This window comes from Oreochromis niloticus, linkage group LG3, assembly GCF_001858045.2.
Source record: "Oreochromis niloticus isolate F11D_XX linkage group LG3, O_niloticus_UMD_NMBU, whole genome shotgun sequence".
Classification (NCBI taxonomy): Eukaryota; Metazoa; Chordata; class Actinopteri; order Cichliformes; family Cichlidae; genus Oreochromis; species Oreochromis niloticus.
The window spans coordinates 12,412,851-12,433,686 of NC_031967.2; the positions used below are offsets into that span (position 1 = coordinate 12,412,851).

General features: G+C 40.9%; 1 protein-coding gene across 7 annotated transcripts in view; it reads left to right on the top strand.

Annotated features, from left to right (window-relative positions):
• Window positions 1–20,836, top strand: part of kcnip4a (potassium voltage-gated channel interacting protein 4a) — a 147,377-nt gene that overhangs the window by 121,408 nt on the left and 5,133 nt on the right. For 6 of the 7 annotated variants that reach the window (XM_005468197.4, XM_025905604.1, XM_005468196.4 and 3 more), the window contains 4 exons: window positions 13,201–13,325; window positions 19,487–19,556; window positions 20,061–20,131; window positions 20,703–20,810. In XM_005468197.4, the coding sequence (XP_005468254.1) occupies window positions 13,201–13,325; window positions 19,487–19,556; window positions 20,061–20,131; window positions 20,703–20,810 (374 nt within the window). Of the gene's footprint in view, window positions 1–11,983; window positions 12,080–13,200; window positions 13,326–19,486; window positions 19,557–20,060; window positions 20,132–20,702; window positions 20,811–20,836 lie in introns of all 7 variants that reach the window. The other variant, XM_005468193.4, reaches the window with a different exon arrangement.

Below are 20,836 nucleotides of genomic sequence, written 5' to 3' on the forward strand. Positions count from 1 at the left end.
AGCTAGTTTCTATGCTTTAGAGCAACCGCCTGTGCTGCGTCACGGGTCCTCCTGGTGTCTTTTGAGGCAAGAAAGGCCTAGCAGTGGATCTTAGTGGAAGTAAGAGGACTTATCCCAACAATCTGAGTCAGCAAAGCAAGGGCAAGTATCACACAAGCAATCAATTTTGATGAAAACATCACTGGTAATAAGTGGTGATAAAAGTAAGCTGCATGCTTCTGAGGCAAGGATGTATATGCTGCGATATAGGTGATGACAGCATGAAAAAGCTCCCCATGGACGAGTGAGCAGGAGGCACAATATATACTTAAAGATGCACTTAATTAAATGACCTGTACATACAGCGCAGCGATGTAGGACACAACCTCCAAAGCATATTGTCTTGTGAATACACTGAGTGGTTTTTAAGGATTTGGTGTTGCATTTTTTGGGGTTAATCTAAGCTTGAGCCTTGCTTCTTTCAACCATCTCTAGACCTTTGAAGTTACACGTGCTTTCCCCTTTTTTTTAATCAAGGCTGCACAACAAGCGTGCTCATTCAGCGTGTTTCTGGCTTTAATTAGCCTGCAAAATGAATAATCATGCTGCCACATGATTCCAGCAACAGTATTGTCCATAATTAAACCAAGGACATCAGTTCTTATTCATAATGCATGTTCCTTGTTTCTTGTTATGGTTGATTGTGAATTCAGTGGGGTTTATAGTCCCCATTAATTTCACTGAGGATTTCTTTTTTTGTTGTTTGGGGGTGGAAGCTGGGGGAGGGGGGTCTGCATGTTTGGGCACAACTGATGTTTCTTGTATTTGTTTTTTACCGTCTAACCGAACCTACAGAAGTTTAACTCCTCGACTAACTGAAGAGGAGGCCTTTTCGGAAGAATTTGGTGGTGTGCACTATTGTAAAAAGAACTGGGACACTGGGAAATATAAAGTGCTGAATTGTACCTCTCGCGAACCAGTCTCATATCACGAGAGATTCCTCTGTTATATTGAAACCATTTGCTGAGCAAGGACAAGTCTGAATTTGCACCGAGTCTGATGAAATATCATACATCATCAGCTGTAAAGCTACAGGAAAATGTTAATGTAGTCCGAGCACATGAAATAATACTTTTCTATATTTGAATAAAAAGGAAGAAAAAAAAAATCACTTAGCTCATTTGGATCTTATTGGCTGGTGTTGCAGACCATAAATCATCCCAGCTGGCTACTTCCTTTTCATCACAATAGAGTAAAAGCCTCACTGTCAGAGAAATAATGGAGGAAGTAAGTAAAACGTTAATCAACTATTGGGGCCATTTTGTTCCCCTTCGAGTGATCACATCACGTCTTTTGGCTGAGCTGAGTCTATGGAGAAAATTGGATGTGAGTTCAAAAGTTTGTTTTGGCATCTCAGATTGTTGATGTGAATTACACTGTAAACATTGTCTGGGGTAAAATCCATTAATCCATTGATGCGCTTTTCTGAGTGACTGGTAGCGTCAGTGTCAGCAGCTGGAATAAGGATGACTCACTCTGAAGTTAGTCATAAAGACCATCTCCTCTCCGGGTATCCCTTTTTTCTTGGCGTGAAAGCCCTAATCTTTGAAGCTGAAGTATGATAAACCTCCTTTTTCCTCCCTTGTCCCATCTTATAATCTTGAAAATGATTGGAGAAGAAAGTGCAAAGTTCCTTTTCTTCCACTGCTGTAGCAACGCTTTCTTAGAGACAGACTATTATTGAAGCACTTCCACATGACAAATGATTGCAATTAAAAACATAGACTGCTCTTTCCCCCAGATTCCAATAAATGGTGATGGTGTGTCATTATGGCCGGCGTGAGAGTCCGCTCTCGCTCATAAAGAACCTTGGCATCCGGTTCCCAGACCACCAGTCAGTGCAGTCACTCACACTCAGGTCAGGACAGGAAAGGACAGCTTTTTATGGTGCCGGCCATACTCAGCATGAAAAATTAGTTCCTACATGTCTTCGGTATCCGCTTGTTTAAACTAATTAAAACTACTATTATTGCATTAGGCAACATAGAAGCTGTAGCAAATTGAACTAATGGTGGAAAGCATTGGATAATGTGTTCCTGGTGCCAGTAAAGAGCCACTGTAATTGGAGATATTTTGCCTCCTGTCTTGTAATAGCTAACCTGCTGTAAAGGGAATAGTCAAGGCTTCTGTTCACACGGATCCGTTCCCAGTCTCCTTGGATTGGCTTGTTTGGATGTTCTTTTCATTACTGGCAGCGTGACGCAGAATTTTTAATATGTCTCTGGATAAATAAATTCATATCTCAGCAAAAAGAGTTTGCACCGTTCCATGTGGTCTAAGAAATTTGCTCGACTGACCTTGCCCTCCAACTCCTTCCTATTACTACAGCGATTACACTGCCATTTTTCCTGCCTGCCATAAGAAACTGTTTTATTAAATAACAGAAATGACATATCGCTTTGACTGACTCTGGTCTCAGAGCTTATTTGTATTTGTGGCCACCAAATGGAAACAAATGGCAGGTCTGTATCCACCTCCCTCTTTGCCCCTTTGATTTATCTGCTATAGCATGAGGCCTTCTCAGTGCACAAAAGGGACTGTGTTTCAGTCTCACTGACTTGCATCTGCAGATCTTACACATGAAAAAAAATGTGTCGTAATCAGCAGATGTCCACTGCTGGCAGCTCTGGTGTTCAGAGTGCTTCAGGTAGAGGCAAAGCCTGTCTGCTGGCGGATCTGGAGATGATGGATTCATCTGTGCTTTTGCTCTGCTGTCACCTCTTTGCTATTAAGTTTTATTACTTGGCATATTTCTACAGTTCAGTATGTATTTCCCCAAACAGCTGTGTTCTGTGTTGAATATAGATGGTGTCACTTTCATCTGAGTAGACACCACATTTGAATGCCCTCCAGCACGCACCGATATTGACTTCACTGTTACTGGTGTGTTCCACTCTTTAGTGCCGTTTTGTCTTGTCGTGAGATCATATCAGCCTTTACCACCATGTCAGTGATATTTAAGTACAGGAGCTCAGAGATTCCCAGATTATACAGAAGGAAACGTTGCAACAGCCTCAAAAGCTAAGACTTTCTGACTCCCTCTGCTCCTACATCATCGCTAATGCGGAACTTTATTTTGAGTGGCAACACCTATCATTTAGGAGAAGACTGCAGGGAGTCCTGCACGCCTCAAGCGACAGGGCTACGATGTCCCAGTTGGTATGGGACACAATGAATGCAGTCACCATAAACTAGCCATTATGCTACGTTCAATTTCTTAACTTCTGAGTTGCCCCCCGAAATTGAATTCCTGGCTTGGAAAGCTGGACATGTCCTGCAATCTTCGACTTTACAATCCAAGATGATGGCAGTGCATGTAAAGAGTAGTAAAACATTCAATCTGTACTATTACTTTATGTATTTATAACTTGGTAAATAAGCAATTCATGGAGGATCAGGCTCTCTCCATGAATGGGTTGCAATTATGCATTGAATTCAATTCAATTTTATTTATAAAGCGCCAAATCACAACAACAGTCGCCTCAAGGCACTTTATATTGTAAGGTAGACCCTACAATAATACATACAGAGAAAACCCCAGCAATCATATGACCCCCTATGAGCAAGCACTTTGGCGACAGTGGGAAGAAAAAACTCCCTTTTAACAGGAAGAAACCTCCGGCAGAACCAGGCTCAAGGAGGGGCGGGGCCATCTGCCGCAACCTCGCTTAATTACTAGTGATGGATCAATGACTCCACCTTGTTAGAAGCAAAAGAAATCCAGTTTTTCCTTGTGCTTCCAACTTTACTACTGTAGCATGGTCAACTGTCTTGATGCAGTAACATCACCACCACCTGCCTTTACCTAAGTTGGATGCCAGACTTCTGAGGTTTGGCATCCGACTTAGGTAACCTTCTGCTTACCTTCTGCTTCACTGGGCGGCTGCGGGTCAAGAGGTAGAGCAGGTTGTGTATCAATTGGAAGGTTGGTGGTTTAACCCCTGCATCTTCTAGTCTGGTTGTTGCATCTTTGGACAATATATTGCAACTCAAGTTGCCCCCAGTGCATCTACTGGAGTGTGCGCGTGAATGTTAGGGAAAGTGCCAAAAAGCACAGAATAAATTGCTGTATGACTGTGTGAATGGGTGAATGATGCTTGTAGTACAAAGTGCTCTGACTGTTCAGCTAAAGCACAAAAGCACCATATAAGCACGGCTCCCATTTACTGTGTGTTCTGCTTGTAGCTTGAAAACAGGAAACCGTTTACCCGTGTCTGTATAATCTGGCTGCACTTGACGTGTTAACATACTGTAATGCAAGCATTACACTAATGCATGCTCATTATATTTAGCATCTGTGCCAGAGGTATCATCTGGAAACAGATGTTTTAGTGTTGACAGAAGCATATCTTGAGCAATAAATCAACATAGCCACACAACACTTAGCGCAATTCAGTATTCCGCTGGGAGACAGCTTGTGACATCAGAGTTGATGTAACTTCAGGTCAGTTTCACATCACATTGGCCTTTTTTTAGGAATCGTGCCAATCATGCAAGCACAGGCTGCCAGACACTGCTCATCTGCTGCCCTCGTCCCTTGTCTCTGGGTGTAATTTCAGTTAATTGCTAGCTGCCAAGTGTCTGCCACATTTGTCCCTCAAAAACAGCATGCAGCCTTGGGACTTAAACACTGGTAGTGTTACAGCCAAATAACACTGAGCTTAAAAGAAGCATCCTAGCCCCTGGCTCTGGCTGAGTAGATTAGATTTATATGACCCAAAAGGCTTTGCCTCTGAATTTCATCAATTGACTGTATGACCTTCTGTAAATGTTCCATATACAGACTATTACTAATACCAAGGTGACCTTTAGAAAGATGAGAGGATTTAAATTGAAAATCGAGGTATTGACAAACCAGCATGGCAATTACCAGTCACTAGCATCGACTTAAATACCATCCAATCAAACAATCCTTTTTTACAGCCTCTTGTCATTTGGCCTCTGTTTGGTTCATTCGATGATATGAAGCATGTTTAAGGAAAAGCAAATAGCTGTGCTGCATCTAAGATCCACTCAAATTAAGCTGGCACTGACCCTGCAGATGCCATGAAATTGCTCTGTGTTTTGTTGTAGTGTAAAACTTGGCTTATAAGAGGTAGCGCTGCTTGGACTCTACTCCCACTTTGATCTGTCTCGAGGCCACCAGGAGACAGATTAAGGTGTTAAGAGATTAACACCTGGGGAACCACTGACTTTAAAACCTGGCTTGAGGACCGTAAACACTTCAAAATATCCAATACCATCCATCTCTTAATAAATTATGTCTGGCATGTTGTCATTTGTTGTCTTTGTAAAGAGCTTATTATTTTTTTTATAAACCCCAGAAAACCTATAAAGCAGAAGTTGTTGAAAAAGCAGTATATTTTTGTTGACGAACTATCCAATATCGTTGGAATCACTGGCACTTCAGTGAACCAATGCCTCACTAAATCTCTAGCTTAGTAAAACAATCCAATTTTGTGCAGAGCGATTAATTGCTTCTTGTAAACCAGTTTGATCCTCGACCAGATACACATCAGGATGCAGATGGAAGCGACAGCAGCACTGGTGTCCTCTGCCACATGCAATCACTCACACAGGGGACTTGGAGGGTCCCAGAAAATCACTGCTGATCATATTGTGCCTAAAAAAAAAGGATTGAATCAAATCATGCTGGAAGCCAACAAAAATAAAATTCACTCATTTTATTTTCTCTTGGATATGAACTACTAGTAGTGCGTTTCACAACCATTGCAGTCATCCATACCTTGCTGTTATGTTAGCATATTTTGACCCTAAAAGGCCAACAGAGGAAACAGCACAGCCTTGTGATTAACTTGATACGCTCAGTTTCCTGTGTTGCATTGCCAGGATTCAGAACCTGCTATATTAGGAGTAAGTATGGGTTAAGATAAGATTTGAGTTTGGTTCGAGTATGTTAGTGTAATAAGTGTCATCTGGAGCTTATCGATGACCAGTCTCAGTGGTTACTTTGAAGAATTAGAGGAAGTCGGATTTATTCAGGCTGGTTTTGATAGTAAGTGACGCTTTGGAAAGAGTTATTTACATCACTTATTTACTGTCTCTGTTATGATCTTTATTTCATTGCTCCAGAAAAGCTGCAATAACTCATAAGAGTTTATTTAAAAATCTCTTTATTTATGTTAGATGAAGTCAAGTGTTCTGCACTGAAGCCAATCTGATAAGAAGGGGTTTTTTTTGTTTTTTTTACATCTGTTTATTACAGATTTAGCATGATGACACGAGGCTGTTATGGAAACTGATACTAAAAACACCACTTAATGATTAATTTTTGATCCAGCCCTACATGTAGTGTATTTGCAGTATCTTTTGTAGCGACTTAAAATGAAGTTTCGGTCCTTCTATTAATTTATTTTAACCTCTGAGACCCCGTGTCTCAGACCTGTTGCATCTCGTGTATCCCAAAAAAGAGCTCAGGTCTCATGAGGTTAAGGATGTGCTGCACATGCATCTAAAGTCACGTTTCCACTACAGGAAACTTTCCCTAGGGATTAAAAAAAAAACCTTTGGGGGAGCTCTGTACTTTTCTGCCACAGTGCGTAAAATATGTTTCGCGACAATGATTTTATAGTCAAAAACCAAATGGTGGAGTTGAGGGGGAGTTATTACTTTCTTTTAAAATTTAACGACTGTGGTCACTTATCACACCATCGGTCTCATTTCCCAGCACTGACTTTGAAATAAATGAAAATCACCAGCTTTCAAAATCAGAATCAACAGCTCTTTCTGTCCCTCCGTTTATATGGCATCAGCAATGTAGAACAGGTTCTTGTATAGCGTGGCTCAAAGATAGCGCAGACAGACAAAACAATCCTTTTCATGAATATAAATTTAAGGATGTGTAAACATTGATGTATTAAAGAATTTGAGATTTTGTCACGATCAGCCTTGGGTTTCTCTATGTAGCTTTCCCCCTTTTTCTGTTTACATGCTTAATGTTAGCCTAAGCTAGCAGCAGCATGGGTATAATGCTGAATAACTACATTTTAGGTTGCTAATATGCTAAACTAATTGTCCAAATTCAAGGGCTGCATCTCTGAATTTGGCTGCAGGTAAAAACATGATACTTAAATGATACTTAAACATAAAATATTCCTGAACATAGCAATGCCATTGTGCGCATGTTAGCTAACTGACGCTAGCGTTTAGCTTTAGCGCATCTGTGTGAGTAACCAAAACCTGCTATTGTCTAGCTCTAAAAACAGGCTACATTTTAAACGTGAAGCTCCATTATTTAGGTTTTATTCAATGTCCACACCTGGATTTTCACTTTCCGTGCCTAAATGCAGTCTTTTTTTGTTCTAAGTTGGCCATCATCTGTAACCAAAACTCTCCAGTCCAGTCACGGTCATCTTCAGACCACCTACTTAAGCGGTACAAGTGCACATCGTCATTTCTGATGCCTGTAAAACCCTATCTAACTGTTGGTGGTAGAAGATAAGTTGTGCTCCCTTGGAGTCATGGCCTACTTTTGTGAGCTCTGCCTTCTTGGCGCCACTGTGCTAAAGCAGCTGGTGCTAAAGTATATAAGACCTAATCTTAGATACACACACACACACACAAAATACAAGGTCTTTAAAAATGACACATGTTGCTGGTTCACTCAGTGTTTGACTGTCACCGTATAAAAAGCAGCTTGTAACAAATAAGTAAATGACAGATGGAGAGGAAGCAAAATCCAGGCTTTGATGTAGCCTATCAGTGGCTGAAATTAAAAACGATCTTGGACAATTTCACACAGATTAAATGTAGACTTTCCCCACTAAAGACCAATTTAATCATTTTAATTTGAACCCCACACTGAGTAAGGGCTTTTGCACTTACTGCATTAAATTCATCTGTCCCATGTGTTCCCCGAGGCCATCATTTGCCTGTGTGCAGCTTCAGACTGTACGTACCCCCTCTTACCACAACAAAGAAGCAGAAAGCTCAACAGCACTGACCCGAGAGTTATTGATAGTAAGCAGTTGTGTGTGTGTGTCAAATATTTGTTAGTCCCTCTCTTTTGGTTTATAGACCCGATTGATTTAGTAAAGTTTTATCCTCCAGCTTGACCTTATAACTCTGGAATAAATGAGTCCTGATATAATATACATTAAGGGACTGTAGCAGCTGGGCCGTGATTGATCAGTCCAAACTGGGAGGGAGGGAAATATCCTCACATTCGTTCTTCAGGATTTAAGTGTTTTTGCAGGGCATTGACAAAGAAGATACTGTGTGGTAGACCATTTTATGGCCATAGTCTGCAAAGCGTGTTACACTATGGTCTGTGGTAATTACATTTTGCTGAGACATCAGTCTCATTCTCTTGTATTGCTGCAGGCCAAAATAGTGAAGGCAGCTTTGCTGCTCAGAGGTGGCTGTGAATTACGTTGTTGGCGAGCTGTACACTCAGCCAGAGCCTACTATTATAGCTGCTGTCACTCAAGAAGCTGCTAAGGTCATTTTTTTTCTTTCGAGGAAGGCAAAAGTATGGCATGACGGTATGAGTTGGCACGTATTAACTAAACCAGTGAAGTAAATGTTTAGACTTGCATGATATACTTAATTCTTCAGGACAACAACAGCGGTTTTATTGCCTTTAATGAACTGGACACAAGCGGTGCAATACCGGCAAAGGTGCGACCTTTGACCTTTATCAAAGTGGTACGAGGACACAGCTTGAGCTGTTCCTCAAAGAATCACACACAGTCGAGCGTCGAATCCTTTTTGTCAATAAAATAAAAGGGCAACTGTTAATCAGACAGCCGTGACTGTTTGCTCTTTTCTTGCCTGATTAAGCACTCTGTCACTCAAGCTCTGCTCCGTTCCACTTTAGAGATCAGCTTTTATTGCCTTCTTGCTAAGTCATCCTATCGCTTCAGTACAGTCGAGATTCGTTGTAATGTTTGCGCTGCCTCCTAAACTCTGTTCAGCTGCTAAAGAATCTACTAAAGGCCCCGCTCCATGATGTCCTTGAGCTCCAAGGTAGAAAAAGGTGCCTCTCTGGAGCACAGTAATGCCTCCAGATGAAGCCAGCTTGCTGTCAAGACCAATATATCTTGATAACAAAAGCAACATCTGTCTAGTTCAACCTCAGTGAGGGGGCACTCAGACGTCTCCTCTCCACTCAGGTCGGAAGGCGTGTGTGTCACCGAGGTAACGAGAACAGATGAGAGCTTCATCCTCTAAATCTCAAAGTTATTGTGTTATCAGAGGAGCCAATATGAAGCGGCCTTCAACAGAAAGAGATTGTTCACAGCAAACAAGTTTGTTGTGCACAATAATGTTGGTCATTATGAGGCCAGACCTAAGAGCTTTTAACCATCTGCTCTGCGGTTTGCCTGTGGTCCATTAACACAGTGTGCACTGTTTATGCTTTATACACTGCGAGGCTGAAAAGGCAGAGACGCATTAAATATTGACTCTGCCAGGGCTTCTTTCCAGCTCTCTGGAATAAGTATTTGGCAAAATTAGGAGTAAAAATTCACGCTTAAGGCTAAGCTTGGTTGAGCTTCTTCCTCCTCCGATTCAGCCACTTTTGCTTATACATGAATTCATACAAATAAAGCAAGTGTGATACATCGTTAGTGTAAGTCTGCAACATCTGATCCAAACTGCAGATGATCCAAAAGAATAATATTAACATTAATTATCATTAATTCAACAACCTTTTCAAGGATCATTTCTCTCTTTCCTCGACCGCCAGTTTGCTTCTACACTTCATGACGGTCTAGGCTGCAGATTTATGACACTATTTCCACTCCCTCTGTACAATGATGTAATTGTTACTACTACATCCCTTTATAGCCCAGGTTTATAGAGACCTCTTGCAACTCTCATCAGCCATCTTAACTAGTTAGTTATAAACATGCCATGAGCTACATCTCTATTACTATTTTCTCCTGCGAGCGCTGCCTTGTGCTTGGTGCACAATTGACAAATGGTTCACAGCACTCGTCTTAACACCCACTGCTGCCGTCAAACCTTGAACTAAAGTTTTCACAATAGCCTTGAGAGGGAGGGGAAATGGGCTCGTGGAGTTTTTTGGCAACACTGTGAACTTATTACTTAATGGCTTTCATATTCACGCGTTGGTTTTGCATACAACACAAGATTTTTTTTGGTGTGTAGCAGGGTCATCAATTCCTACCTTGAATGCACCACTTTGTTAAATTAAACAGGAGACATCACATTTGTCAAGAAACCAGCTTGATTATGTGTGAGAAGAGATGACACCCGATGAGATATTAACTTACATCGTGACCCGAGGTCATAAGCCTCCACATCATATTCAGAGCCCGTCTTTTCCACTGATGGAGAACAATGTGCTTGGAGATTGATTAATAATGTAACCAAGCGAACTAGTCCTATCTCACACTGCAGTCCAGAACCTGTATCTCACAGCTTCATCAACCCGCAACAAAACTGCAGAAAATACACTAAAATGGCACTGAAAACAACTTTCACAGACACCTAAACACTGTTAAGATCTGTTCTCTTGGAAAGTGAAAAGCCATCTTCTCAGGTCATTACAAAGATGCTACTTTAAGTATAAATTTGGTTAAAAAGGTTAGAAAGACGCCATTCCTCTTCACCACCTCTGCAAACCCCAAAACTGGCAATTTCAAGGCGATGGAACTAAACACTGTTGACACAAGTGGGAATTACATGTTTTGACAGATCTTTCAGGCCTTTCTCTAATCAGCATAAAATTGCTGAGTGGGTAAATTTAAAGGGCCTGAACACTCTTTGCAATAAATCTCAGCCTAAGGGAGAACTCTTTCTGTTTTACTTTTCAACTTAATCTAGATATAAGGGGACATCTGTTTAAAAGCCAAGGACTAGCTGAGTAGACAAAGCACAGAATCCAAAGACAGTTCGTACATGCCTGGTGCTTGGGAGTAGCTTTATACTGTTTCAGCTAAACAGAAGAAGTTTCTCGTTGGTCTTGTTTTTATCTGTTGGGAGCGCTGTCCGTGAAGTAAATCCAGAGATAACTACAGCAGTGCTAGTAAGTGAAAATGTCTGTTGATCTGCCAGTTGGTTCAGACTAAGATGTTTCTCGGCTGGATTAAGAGAAGTGTAGCTCAGGGGTGTCAAACATTAGGCCTAGGGACCAAATCGGCCTGGTAAAGACTTTGGGTAATTTGAAGGTTTGCATAAATGCTGGACTTTTAACTGCATTTTCTTAAATTTTACAGCTTTTCTTACTGATAAAGACCTCCTCCACGGTCATTCATAATGCACCAAAGTCATTACGTAATAGATAAACAGATAAATGAATGAAAATGTCCGGTTTTCTACTGTCTACTGTAGAAATGTAAGTTTTTTACAACATATCCACAGTAAAAACAAACGTAAAAAGCTAAAGCAAAGCAAACGTCTGACATATTTTTTGTCATACTGTCCTTATATCAAGAGCTCTTGGTATAAAAGTGCAGTTAAAGTCCTCACAGTAACAGGAAGGAGAGTGTCGCTGGGCCTTCTCTAAAATTAAAGTGGTGGCACATGATGTAAAATAAGTTTTTCGTCCTTGGTGCAAATGGTTCAACCTGTTGTTGGGGATGAGTTTCCCATTTGAAGGGAGATATTGCCATGACAACTTGTCCTCAGAATGAGCAGAACAATGTTGAAAAATTCCTTTCTTTTCATCCATCTTTCTTTTTTTTTGACCTATACTGAGGATTTTGAATAGCTAAAAACTACTCATCACTGCGCTATGCATTGTGTTAAAAGCTAATTAGTAACAGCCAAAATGACACAAGCCGAGCTCCTTTTGAGGCTGCTTGCTGCAGAGCAAAAACACTGTGTTGTTGTCCTGAAGTCAGCTAGCTTCATGTCCAAACTTAGACCCTCACCTCTTGCATGTCCAGCGTCCTACATTGTTCTGAGGCTCTTAGTTGCCTGGGTAACCCACAAGACCTAATGCTATATTTCCCAGGTTATCCTCAGATTGTCCACAAGCGCGGGGTGAGAGCTCGACTCATGAGGCTCTTTCCATGCTCCACAGCCAAAAAGCCATCCTCCACTAATCAAAGCAAGTGGCTCTTCCAAGGCTTTCTCTCCCTCTCTCTCCCTTCACTCTGTCTCTGTCTCTCTGATGATTTTGTTGCTGTTGTCTAAGATGTTCTTTTGTTTCTGTGTCTTTTCTCAGCCAGTACAGGCTTTAGTCACACATGATTGACGGAGCTGCATTTTAGCTGCAACGTGAAATCTTTTCCTTTCGTCTGTCGAACGTTTTGTTTTTGCCTTTTCTGAAGGGAATAAAAATGATTTTCTGCTGTGCGCAGTCAAAACTGTCATCTTTCACTGAAACAAAACGCTCGCATATTGCAGATTAGTTTCGTCGTAATTACACGGTGACGCAAAAAAGAATATGTGATGCTAAACAGGTCAGATAAACAGAAATTTGTTAATTACACCGCTGTAATGCTACAGCTTCTGGACTAATATGATGATGAGAATGAGATCAAATAGCCATTTTTATTTCCTTTATATCAGCTGACATCCTCCAACGGATGCGGAGCATTTGTTCCATAGCAACAGGTTAATTATGGTCCGTTTAAAGATTTGGCCTTTTGACTGTGGGCCGTAATAAGCCTCTTCGAGCTAATGAGGCACTTAGTGTGTCACACTTCAGGTATATGAGAGACCCTGCACAAGACAAGTCAAACGCTGTGCTGTGAGGACAGTGCAGTCGGTGACAGTGCCCAGACAGCATCTGCTATCATTAAAGGCCCATTAAAACATTTCACAGGGTTCAGCTACCCTCTTTCATGAAGAGGCTCTCTGCCACGAGGGCTTGTTGTGTTCCGGGGTCTCAAAAAAACTCTAATTACCTCTGCTGTCATGTTTGTTGTAGAGAAGAAAAGAGCATTCAGATTTTTTGTTTGGTTTTGTGAAGGTATGTGGCGTGTGAGGCAAAGAAAGGACTTCAGAACTGATCCACTTGAATGGATTTTCCCACGAGCCAATAACATTTTGTAGTAAAATGTTGAGTTCTGGCATTGTGAATGGAGCTTTTTGTTGGTTTTTTGTTTTGTTTTATTTGATTATCTATTTGCTGAAAATGTAACAAGATAGCTAAAATTCTAGTGTCAAAAATACAAATTTGCAAGGACGATTTTCATGACTGACCTTGTTCTTTCTCCTCTCCAGACAGCGTCGAAGATGAGCTGGAACTATCGGCAGTCCGCCATCGCCCAGAAGGCCTGGAACAACTCGAAGCCCAGACGCGTTTCTCGCGAAAGGAGCTACAGATTCTTTACCGCGGCTTCAAGAATGTAAGTGACGAGGCCACCATACATAATGTACACCTTGGAATGCTTTGTTCTCTCTTGGACATCTCTTTTTCCTTCACATCAAAAACATTGTTTTCCTTTTGATTTTATTTCATGTATTCTTTTGCAACCTGCTGTAGAGAGCAAGGGTGTTTCCACCCAAGTCTCCTCAAGCAGCTCAACCTGCATTAAATGTTAAACTGTCCAATAGTGCTTACCACAGAAAATGTAAACTTCTGTACACGGTTCACTGTGTCAGAGATAATGAGGTCATACCTCAACCCCTCCACCCCCCACCTTACTTCTTTGTCATCTCTGGTGTGAGGCATAATAAGATGACCCAGAATTAACCCAACCCAGATTATCTGGCAATGAAAGAGGATAGTGAGAGTCCTGTGATGGTGGTCCCATGAGGCTTCAGTTTCCTGTTGCCTGCACTGTGCTCTAGCCAAGTCCCTGCAAATCTTTCCCATTAGTCCATTTCCAATGGAGATGGAGTAAGAGGTAAGAAGTGTTCCGATCAGGGCTTTAATTTGTGCTTCACGCTGCCTGATTTCACAGCGACAGTGTTGCTTGTGTTTAAAGACATTCTCTATTTTGCCACTGGAAGTGATGAAGTGATGAATCCAAATAACTCAGGTGGCCCCTTCAGCTTTCCTTGAGCACCATGAAAAAGGCATACATATTAATTTGCCCCTCTGGGTGATTTATCAGGAATATATGCAGAATTTGTTAGCAAGGGACATAATTTCCATTTGGTACTGGAAGTGTTCTGGTTTTAGTTTTTTGTCAGCTCATAGTCTGAGTACCATATAATGCCACCTTTAAGCAGGTCTTGGTTGGATGGAGGTAAGCAGACAGTGTGGACAGCAAAACACAGATTGCAGTCATGAAACCACTGATATCATCTGACAACAATTCAACAAGAAGTCTTAGCCCAGAAGTTATCAAACTAGCTGATGGCTTTCCAAGCAGGTGCATCCTAAATTTCACATTGTGTTTTTTCCAGTCCTGTCTCCCTCCCCAACTCCCAACCAGACGACAGATGGCTTTCCCTCCCTGAGCCTGGTTCTGCCGAAGGTCACTTCCTGTTAAAAGGGAGTTTTTCCTTCCCGCAGTCACCAAGTATTTGCTTGAAAGGGATTATCTGATTGTTGGGGTTTTCTTTTATTGCAGGGTCTTTAACTTACACTAGAAAGTACCTAAAGGCAACTCTTGTGATTGTGATTGAGCACTATATAAATGGAGATCATTTATCCCCTTCGCCCTTTTTAATTTATTTACTTCTTCTTAGTACATGGGTATCTGCCCGGTGCAGTATCATTTCATAATTCTCCATCTGCCTTTTTAAAATCTAAACTTGAATTTGAATTTCTAATTCTTTGATTTTTGATAAAAAACAAAAAATGAAATTCACATCATCCTCACTGTGTTTAGCTTGTTTGCTATTTAGAATAGTAAAATATTGGCATGTTAGCATTAACCTCTGTACATCAAAGAGCCTCAATACAGCCTCACTGAGCCACTAGCATGGTTATAATGTTTTTAGTGTATTTATTCATTTATGTATTGGAATAGGAGGTCATCATCTCCGTTTACTCAGTTGCTCCTGTCTACTGTGGAGTTAGATATGGTTGAACTAGGACCCCAAACTGGACAAAGAGAAAGAGTAATGACGCTTAAATTACAGCTATTAAATAGCTTTTGTCCATCACTAAATCTAGAGTGTGGCTCATTTTTTAACTTCTGGGGTCAAACAGCTCATCTTGTCTTGCCCTATCCCAGTGACATTGGCAGAATGAAGGAAAGCTTTTAAGGCGAGCCAGACTAATAGAAGCTGGCATGATTCCCATGATGAGAAGTTTGGCCCTTTGTCCTTGGTATCCAGGGTTTTGAAGCAAATCAAACTTCTCCAATGCAGGTGGCAGGATGAGGTCATCTGTCTTGACAACAGACTTTACAAGTTATTCACTTGTGGCACAAGTGGTGCTTTGTTTTAGATATAGCTCTTTGTCGAGCAGGTCTCGTCTACCAAATGAAACCTCTGGTTCTGGGCCTTGATCTCGAGGCAGAATTTGAGCAAGGGGTCACCTTAAAGGTTTGAGAGAATTTATTATTTAAAAAAATCTCTTGACCTCAGACTAGAGAAAATAACACAATATTGTCCTCACGTCTGACTGAATCTTCTGAGCTTTCACAGTTCACAGTCCAGGGCACTGACTTGGGCATTAGATTAAGATCTCATACTTTCGATTCCATCAGTCTGTTCGTAGGTTTATTTCATTCCCCGCACTGCTTATTGCCGCCTCGCTTCACGGGTCTCCAAAAGGAATTTCATGCCTGGCCAGTTTTGCATTTGATTGAATTGCATGTGTGATTTTATTATCATGGATGAGCTAATTTTACAAGCATATCAAATGAATACAAATAAACTTTCTGATCTCTCAGTCCGTCTAATGAGAATGGCATTGAACAATGTGCAAAATCAAATTAAAAAAAAAAAAGAGGACGAAGGGAAAACAGTGACTACGTTGGTGATCATCCTGGAAAATGTAACCCACGTTTTTCCAGTTGCTATCTTCTTTTTCTTGAAGTCTTGATCTAGAAGTGCATGAGCAAATATTTATGCATTGAGTGCTAGCAGGTAATAATAAGCTAATTAATGTTATTGATATGTATGTATGATATTTGTTATATCTTTAATTTGGTGATCTGTTCGTCTGTTGTTGGGACACAGATGCATACTTTATGAAAATAAAATGAACTCTGGCTTAATGTTATATATATTCATATAATATAATGTAAATGAGTTCCTGACTTTTAGCTTAGCAAGATCAAAGTTTTCCGTGATGGGACCTAAAGTCAGAGTGTAACTATTTCTCTGAACTTGAAATTGAATTGCAGGGGCGCTGCATTGCATGTGGTAATAAGATGACGCACAGGCTCCATTCCCAACTGAAAAATAGCCTCGCTCACCAATGTCATCATCAGGCTACAAAGAAACGCTGAAATACAATCAGCTGAATTCTGCCACGAGAGTGAGACTCGCTCCAACAACTTTTACTGAACTTTATTTTCCTGCAGCTTTTTAGGATGATTTGCAGTAGAGAGAATAGAAGAAGAAGCTGCTGTTTGAATATTATGGTCCCATTTCAGAGCAGATGTTATTAATGTAGACAGGCCTGTGCGTGTGATGCACAGACACACACAGGTGCAGCCATGCACATACTCTACAAGTGAAGTAGAAGTCCTATTAAAAAAAAAATCCCCCTGCTTACTATATTTATTTACAGCATTTACTTGCACAACTACAACAAGAGGTTGACTGTTTAGAGCGTGTTGTCTGCACGGTTGTAGAAGATAAACAAAGCGCTAATTAACAGCTGCTCTGGTAAACAACAGAGAAATACTGTCAAATACAAAGAAGCTGTAGTGCATTTTGTCTTTATGGTGGATATGCGTGAAGTCCCTGCAGGGACAGAATTTCTACATTCCTTAAGAAACTACAGATAAAAAATACACAGTGTTACGTAAAAGTCTTGATCCAACCCTTCTTTATATGTTAGTATGAAAATGGGAAATGAAATAATAAAAAAATAAGAAGAATTTATTGAAATGTGTGCAAACATACCTAGAAAAAAGCATATAAAGGCAAAAACAGACAACAGCACTGATGAGCTTTATTTGGTGTGACCACCTTTATTCGTCAAAACGGCCTGAACTCTCTGAGGAGCTTTCTTGTAGCTTCTTTAGGTAGTCTTCAGGAATAGTTCTCCAGGCTTCTTGAAGGACATTCAAAGCTCTTCTTTGGATGTTTCTGCCTTTTGTTCTGTTCCCCATCAGTGTGATCCCACACTGCTTCAATAGTGTTGAGGTCCAGGCTGGGGGAGGCCAATCCATGACTGATTTTTAGTTTGAGTTTCATTGTGTGTTTTTCTATCCAGGTATGCTTCTGTTTCATTGGCAGTGGGTTTGGGATCATTCAACAATCAGATCAGATGCTTTCCAGATGGTACTGCATGGTGGAACCCAATCCAACCATACTAATTCCATCAATTTTGACAAGATCTCCAACCCAAACTAATTTAAACAAAAATTTTAAATTTGGATTTATCCAAAGATCTGTTACTAGTGATTACCAGTCCAGTTCTTATATAATTTGGCATACCTCAGCCTTTTTACCTGTAAAACTTATTTCCCCCCTGAAAAATCAATTTTTCTCTCGGTGTATGGATTTTTCCTTTTTCCTAACAACATGACTTTTTGATACTTTTCATCTGCTGTAGATAAATTTTTTTATCAGATGAACAGATCACAGAAAATTTTTCCAGTTTCCTAAAATCACACCATGCTGATATATGCTTTAGCTAATAGCTAATAGCTAAAAGCTAATGCACATGTAGGTCAAAATCTTAGCTTCGTTATTTATTTTATGGCTATTTACTTGCAAAGTAGTAGACCCTTCAACCTTACTTCATAATTTCATTTACAACTGGGTCAGTTAAGAGATAATAAAACCTGTTAGCACTGTTGTTATGAGCATGTTAGCATGCAAGTGATTTGTTGATTCAGCAGTTATTGCAGTAGTCAGACCTGGGTGTGGCTGGTAAATTGAACTCAGCTTTCCAAAAAATGGAGTCAGTCACAGTTAATTAATGAGTTAAGAAGGGGGGCAAAAACTTTGTCACATAGGGCCAGGTAGGTTTGGATCATTTTTTTCTCTAAATAAATGAAATCATCATTTAAAAACACACTTTCTGTTTGTGTTGTATTTGTTTGATAATCTAAATCATGCAAGTGTGACAGATATGCAAAAAATAAGAGATCAGGAAGGGGCAAATAACTTTTCACAACACTGTGGCTTCACATTTAATGTCATACTTTTCTAATTTGAACAACACTAATTGTTTTCTTTGTAGCTGCAGTCTTTTGTTTTACCAGGAATAAAGATCAATACTTAGAAATTAACAACTTGAATATTTTTCCTCAATCCAGGCACTCTGACCGTTATAATTAGGTGTCATTTATTCCGACCATGATGGAGAATAATTTTCCTCATTGTACATCATTATGATTCATACACGCTAGTCCAAGCAACGACTTTCAGACTTCACAAATCAGGTTAGAGCCTGCCAAATGACAACGCAGAGACAGACTTGTGCACATTCTGTCTCGCTTAACATCTCCAAAACTTGTTTCTCGCCTCACCCTGCAAGATATTCAGCTGAGTCTGTGAGACCAAGGAGGAGGAGGGTGTCAGGGGACTTGTGCAGACAACCTTGCAGCATCCTCTTAACTTGAAACACAAGACGCCCGTTTGAAGCGAGACTATGAAGGTTTCGTCTTTATTTTCTTCCCCTCGCTGCACTGTTTCCCAAAGTGGCTGATGAGACGTGGTCACAGGAAGCAGGAAACCCAGCGTGCCCTTTAATTCTAGTGAGGTTACTCGTACTGAGAGAGCCTTTTAACGTGTCTACTTTTGACTTTCGCGAAAGGGAATAGAATATGTTGATGTTGATGCAGGTTCACAAGCACAATGTAGCTTCAGAAGTCCTTCTATCATAGAGGTGTTCGCATTTGTATCCACACTGTGGTTTTTTTGTTTTGTTTTGTTTTTTTATATTTGATTTCCAGTAAAAGCCCTTGCTGCTGTTGACTATTTTCTTCCATAAAATACAGAGAAACACGAGGCTCCTGCCCTGGAAATTGCCCATGTAGAGGGGACGTTCCCTCTGTTACTAGAGTCGATATCCTGTCAGTGTGTGCCATAGAATCGAACCTGTAAAACTATTTGCCTCCATCACCACGCTGCTCCAAGCAAGGTCATCCGCTACTTTGATTGTTTGAAAAGAGACACACGCACAATTCTTGGGTATGTTATGTACGACTATTCAGTCTTTTCCAGTGAATGCTGCCAGATAACCACAGGCATGGACGAGATAGTTTCGATGGTTTCTGCTTTGAATACCAACGACAGTCACCGGTGAAATATGTTGCTTTTCTTGTAAAGACATCTTCCCACTGCTAGCCGACTTCATTGTTCTCAGAGGTGCCCTGTTTTTAGTGAGACGTGACCGCGATTGGCACTATGTGAACTCAAGTTTAAGGCTAGGACTGTAAACATAGACGTCAGATAACCTGCGCATCTCCATTTTGTCTTGCAGGAATGTCCCAGCGGGGTCGTCAACGAAGACACTTTTAAAGACATCTACTCACAGTTCTTCCCGCAAGGAGGTCTGTGCCCGCTGCTTTGTTTTCCCAGCATGTTTTCGCTTTCCCTGGAGCTCCCGCCTTGATGCGTGTTTACAAAAATTGCACTAAGTCCGGAGTGCGTTAGGTTTCCTCGCCTCCCATGAAAACACAGTGTCGGTGAGAGGCGGAGGGAGAGGAGAAGTTTGTATTCAGGCAGCCTTGAGTTTCTCTCTGTTGGCTCTCATCATTATGCAAAGATTCTACCCGAGGAGGAACAGAGGAAACATTAGGAAGCTTTGATATATCTGTTCAGAGAGAAGAAAGGCAGGCCAGTGAACATAATGGCACAGCACAGAGGAAACAATGATAAAACCCTTAGCTCTAAGCACACTGTTCTTCCCTCTCATCGCGAGCCTGTTTTCTTTGAAGTCGAAAAGAAAAAACAGTCTCCGCTTTGAACCTTTTTCTTGTTTGCAGTAGCCACCGCTGCCAGCGAGCCGTAATCACGACAGATGTTCTGTGATTGGTTGTTTGTTCTCTCCATAGATGCTTCGACATACGCACACTTCCTGTTCAATGCTTTTGACACGGATCACAATGGCTCTGTGAGTTTTGAGGTAAGCCCAGAGTTGCCAGGTTGTTCATTTCTCAGTGTCTCAAAACTCGACCAGTGTGTAGGTTCACTGGAGAGAAACGATGTCAAACGCATCAAACGCTCCTACAGACGAGGCTTTACACTTGATCATTATGTAACCTGCAACCGCCTTTATAAAAAAAAAAATCTAGCCTCATCAAGTTTACTCAAGATGCTCAACATTTGATTAATATTTATGAAGGGCACTTATTTGCTTATTAGGACAGAACAGGGAACAGCTGTCATTATGCCAAACCAAAGTTTCCCTGGCTAATGTGCGGTCCACTCTGTTCTGAAGTACGGGATCTCCCTGAGGACCGACACTGAATACCAGTCGACTAAACATTTGAATAATGAGCTATTTTTGATTTACGATAGCTCCACTTTTGCTGTTTCATCATTTTCCTCTAATGAATACGTGATAGAGGACGGCATCCCCACAGAAAGGTCGGAATCGGTTGAAGTGCCTCACGTAGAAAGTGTCTCATGCGTCGTCGTTGAGTTAAAGCTGTGATGTTTTCCACATTTGTCATTAAGTTGTGTTTCCATTACAGGATTTTGTTATGGGTCTCTCTATCCTCCTGCGTGGCACAGTCCAGGAAAAACTCAACTGGGCCTTCAACCTTTATGATATCAATAAAGACGGATATATCACTAAAGAGGTACATCTCCTAAAAACACGAAGGTC